This window comes from Rhinoraja longicauda, unplaced genomic scaffold, assembly GCF_053455715.1.
Source record: "Rhinoraja longicauda isolate Sanriku21f unplaced genomic scaffold, sRhiLon1.1 Scf001034, whole genome shotgun sequence".
In the NCBI taxonomy this organism is placed as follows: domain Eukaryota; kingdom Metazoa; phylum Chordata; class Chondrichthyes; order Rajiformes; family Arhynchobatidae; genus Rhinoraja; species Rhinoraja longicauda.
The window spans coordinates 38,933-43,132 of NW_027602250.1; the positions used below are offsets into that span (position 1 = coordinate 38,933).

The 4,200-nt window shown below is 51.4% G+C and overlaps 1 protein-coding gene and 1 pseudogene across 2 annotated transcripts; both read right to left on the reverse strand.

Annotated features, from left to right (window-relative positions):
* Positions 1-1,203: 1,203 nt before the first annotated feature.
* On the reverse strand, positions 1,204-2,434 carry LOC144591449 (ribonuclease inhibitor-like). Its single transcript, XM_078395618.1, is given in 6 exon segments — positions 1,204-1,352; positions 1,517-1,684; positions 1,844-1,899; positions 1,901-2,015; positions 2,171-2,256; positions 2,258-2,434. Coding segments are annotated over 6 exon segments (690 nt in total). The 3' UTR covers positions 1,204-1,264.
* A 66-nt stretch (positions 2,435-2,500) lies between these two features.
* LOC144591448 (NLR family member X1-like) lies at positions 2,501-4,186 on the reverse strand (annotated as a pseudogene). The gene is made up of 3 exons (XR_013546846.1): positions 3,629-4,186; positions 2,825-2,911; positions 2,501-2,669 (listed from the first exon to the last, which is right to left on the reverse strand). The product of XR_013546846.1 is annotated as an NLR family member X1-like (transcript).
* Positions 4,187-4,200: the final 14 nt, after the last annotated feature.

Below are 4,200 nucleotides of genomic sequence, written 5' to 3' on the forward strand. Positions count from 1 at the left end.
ACAGTGAAAGGCCAGTTTCACTAAAGGAAACCAATGAGAAAATGTAAAGTGTGATCAAGTGTCCGTGGTTAAGGATGCAAGAAGCAATATCGAACTCAGGTCCGTGCTACATGTTACAAGCGTGTGAAGATCTCAGGATAGTTTATCGAAATCTCACAAATAGACTGCAGAGAATGGATCTGCAAAATGCACATTTATATTTTACAACCAGAATGCAGAAACGTACCAGGATATCAACTTTCAGCCAAATGAATTCATCGAAATGAAACTGCTTCCTGAAGCTTTGCTAAGATGTTGATGTCTTGAGGTGAAGCTGCTACTGCGGTAGCATTGGGCTTGAGTTAAGGGGGAGAGCTCCAATAACAATGAAAGGCGTGACAACCAGAGACCATGAAAAATACATTTTCCATGTAATGTCCAATTCGTGGTTTATTTGTGATTTATTGATTTCTGTCCTTTGAATATAGCACGTCCCTGCTCAACATTTATATTCTGTTGAAATATAAATGTGTTGAAAGACTGGAGCGACTAGGCTTGTATACACTGGAATTTAGAAGGATGAGAGGAGATCTTATCGAAACGTATAAGATTATTAAGGGGTTGGACATGTTAGATGCAGGAAACATGTTCCCCAATGTTGGGGGAGTCCAGAACAAGGGCCACAGTTTAAGAATAAGGGGTCGACCATTTAGAACTGAGATGAGGAAAAACTTTTTCAGTCAGAGAGATGTGAATCTGTGCGATTAATTCTCTGCCTCAGAAGGCAGTGGAGGCCAATTCTCTGAATGCATTCAAGAGAGAGCTGGATAGAGCTCTTAAGGATAGCGGAGTCGGGGGTATGGGGAGAAGGCAGGTGCGGGGTACTGATTGAGAATGATCAGCCATGATCACATTGAATGGCGGTGCGTACAGGCTCGAAGGCCGAATGGCCTCCTCCTGCACCTATTGTCTATTGTCTATGATAAAGAAAGACACATCCGAGACCCTGCAGGTCCAGATGCAATTCCCCGGTCCCCCACTGAGGGGAAGCACCGGATTTGAATGCCGTTTAAAGGGAAGGGCGGCCTTTTAAAGGGAGGGCGGCCGTTTAAAGGGGAGGGCGGGCCGTATAAAGGGGAGGGCGGCCGTTTAAAGGGGAAGGCTGCCGTTTAAAATGGGAGGGGCGGCCGTTTAAAGGGGAGGGCGGCCGTTTAAAAGGGGAGGGCGGGGAATCGGCCAACAATATTCCCGTCCCCAGGGCGGTGACGTTTACACCCCGAGATGTTCACACGACCACACTCAGTCCGGATCTGAATCCTCGCAGACTCTCCAGCTGGTTCTGTCCATCTGCACTGAACGTATTCTCCGACAGCCTGAAACAAGCCCAGGAATAAAGACAAAATAAACAGATTAAACATCAGTGTCAGGAACAGGGACTGCGGTTGATATTTCAACAACACTCACAGAACTAAATCACAGGAGAAGCCCGCACATCCCCTGATATTTTATCACAATAAACATTAACACAAACACTCACCTGATCCGCTTCAGTCTCGGGAGGGTCAGTATGAGGCGGCGGAGAGCGGGAACAGATCGGTCTGTGAGGGAGTTGTCCCCCAGGTGCAGCTCCGTCAGTGAGGGGTTTGTACGGAGAGCGGAGACGAGATCCTCGGCTCCAGAATCTGTGAGACCGACATTGTTCAGCCTGGAGATGAGAGAGAGAGAGTGAGGGTGAGGGACACAGAGAGACATGAGACGGTGCAAATCCCCAGTGTTTATCAGTGACACAATTACTGATCATATTAATGTTCAGTGTCAGACACACAGTGACTGTAAACACAATCTCTCACAGTCTGGGACTTACCTCAGTCTCTGTATTTTACAGTCCGGGTTCCTCAGCGCCGTAGACACCGGTTTCACTTCCGGAATCTCCCAGATTATTCCCACTCAGATCCAGCTCCGTCAGCGAGCGGTTTGTACTGAGAGCGGAGGCGAGATCCTCGGCTCCAGAATCTGTGAGACCGACACCGTTCAGCCTGGAGATGAGAGAGAGTGAGGGTGAGGGACACTGAGAGACAGGAGACGGTGCAAATCCCCAGTGTCTATCAGTGACACATTTACTAAACATATTAATGATCAGTGTCAGACACCCAGTGGCTGTAAACACAATCTCTAACAGTCTGGGACTTACCCCAGTGTCTGTATTTTACAGTCCGGGTTCCTCAGCGCCGCAGACACCGGTTTCACTCCGGAATCTCCCAGATTATTCCAAGTCAGGGTCCAGCTCCGTCAGTGAGGGGTTTGTACTGAGAGCGGAGACGAGATCCTCGGCTCCAGAATCTGTGAGACCGACAGTCCGCAGCCTGGAGATGAGAGAGAGTGAGGGTGAGGGACACAGAGAGACACGAGACGGTGCAAATCCCCAGTGTTTATCGGTGACACATTTACTAAACATAATAATGATCAGTGTCAGACACTCAGTGACTGTACAAACACAATATCGGACAGTCTAGGACTTACTTCAGTCTCTGTATTTTACAGTCCGGGTTCCCAGCGCCGCAGACACCAGTTTCACTCCTGAATCTCCCAGTCTATTATCACTCAGCTCCAGCTCCGTCAGTGAGGTGTTTGTACTGAGAGCGGAGGCGAGATCCTCGGCTCCAGAGTCTGTGAGACCGACAGTGGCCAGCCTGGAGATGAGAGAGAGTGAGGGTGAGGGGCACTGAGAGACAGGAGACGGTGCAAATCCCCAGTGTTTATCAGTGACACAATTACTGATGATATTAATGTTCAGTGTCAGACACCCAGTGACTGTAAACACAATCTCTCACAGTCTGGGACTTACCCCAGTGTCTGTATTTTACAGTCCGGGTTCCTCAGAGCCGCACACACCAGTTTCACTCCGGAATCACCCAGGTCGTTGTATCCCAATCTAAACACAAACAGACAGAGTAAGGAACAAACAGATACAAACCCCGGGGCTCAGATAACTTCTCCGAAACTGATATTTCTGGAAGCGCCTCAGCAAATTGTTGAATAAATCTCTGTCGTTGTGGTGTTTGGTGACTTTTACCATTTATTCTCATTCCCCGACGACTGGAAAAGTTCCCCGTGCAGAGAACGCCTGCAACACACGTGACGTGGGGGAGGGAGAACGGCAGCTACCATCGGTGACCCGGGGGAGGGGGGGGGGGGCGGTGGAGTCGACCACTAGCAACACGGGAGAGGGAGACGGAGCCGACTATCGGTGACCGCGGGAGGGAGGAGGGGGAACGGAATCGCCCACCAGCGACCCGGGGGAGGGAGGAGGGTGGAGGGGTGAACGGAATCGACTACGGGTGACCCAGGGGAGGGGTTGGGCGGAGTGGACCACCGGTGACTCGGGGGAGGGAGGACGGAGTCGACCACCGGTAACCTGGTGGAGGGGGGCGGTGTAGACCACCGGTGACCCGGGTGAGAGGGGGACGGAGTAGAACACCGGCGACCCGATGGAGAGGGGGACGGAGTAGACCACCGGCGATCCTGGTAGTGTAAAAGAGGAGGGGTGCCGTGCACAGTGATGGCCGGCCCCATAGAAAGGTTGCTGGACGGAAGAACAAAATAGTGAAACAATTTTACAGGTCAGTGTTTGCATCAAACGGACAGTTACCCCAAGTGCTGACACTTGTGCAGAACCGGTCCCAGCCGCTGGAGACCTTCACACTGAATGCCGCAGCCCCGCAGATCGAGTGTTTGATTGTATCACAGTGCCTGATGACATGAGACAGGACCGCGCAGTCAATCGGGGTCAGTCCCAGTCCAAGGAATGAAAGTGTTTCCACAGATCCCAGTGTCTGCTGAGCCAGTGCAGGATTCTGAGACTCAAACAGGTAGTGCAGCGCGTTCAGGAGGCTCCGTTTACCAGCGTCCTCCCCTGTGTTTCCAGCCTGGCGTTTAACCTCCTCCTTCACCCAGTCAATCACTCGGCAGATTGTTTGATGAGGAAATGGACCCAGAAACTCCTCCAGGACCCGAGCTGACCGTGGGGAGGAGAGACCAGCGACAAAACGGAGAAATACCTCAAATCGCCCGTCTGTCGCGCTGTGGGCTTCAGACAGGAGTTTCAGCGTATTCCTGGTATCTGCAGTCAGGAATTGTGCGAGTGCAGCTACAAACTCTTGGACAGTGAGGTGGGGAAGGTGTACACCACGCTCCGGGCTGAATCCTCTCTCTCCAAAAGTT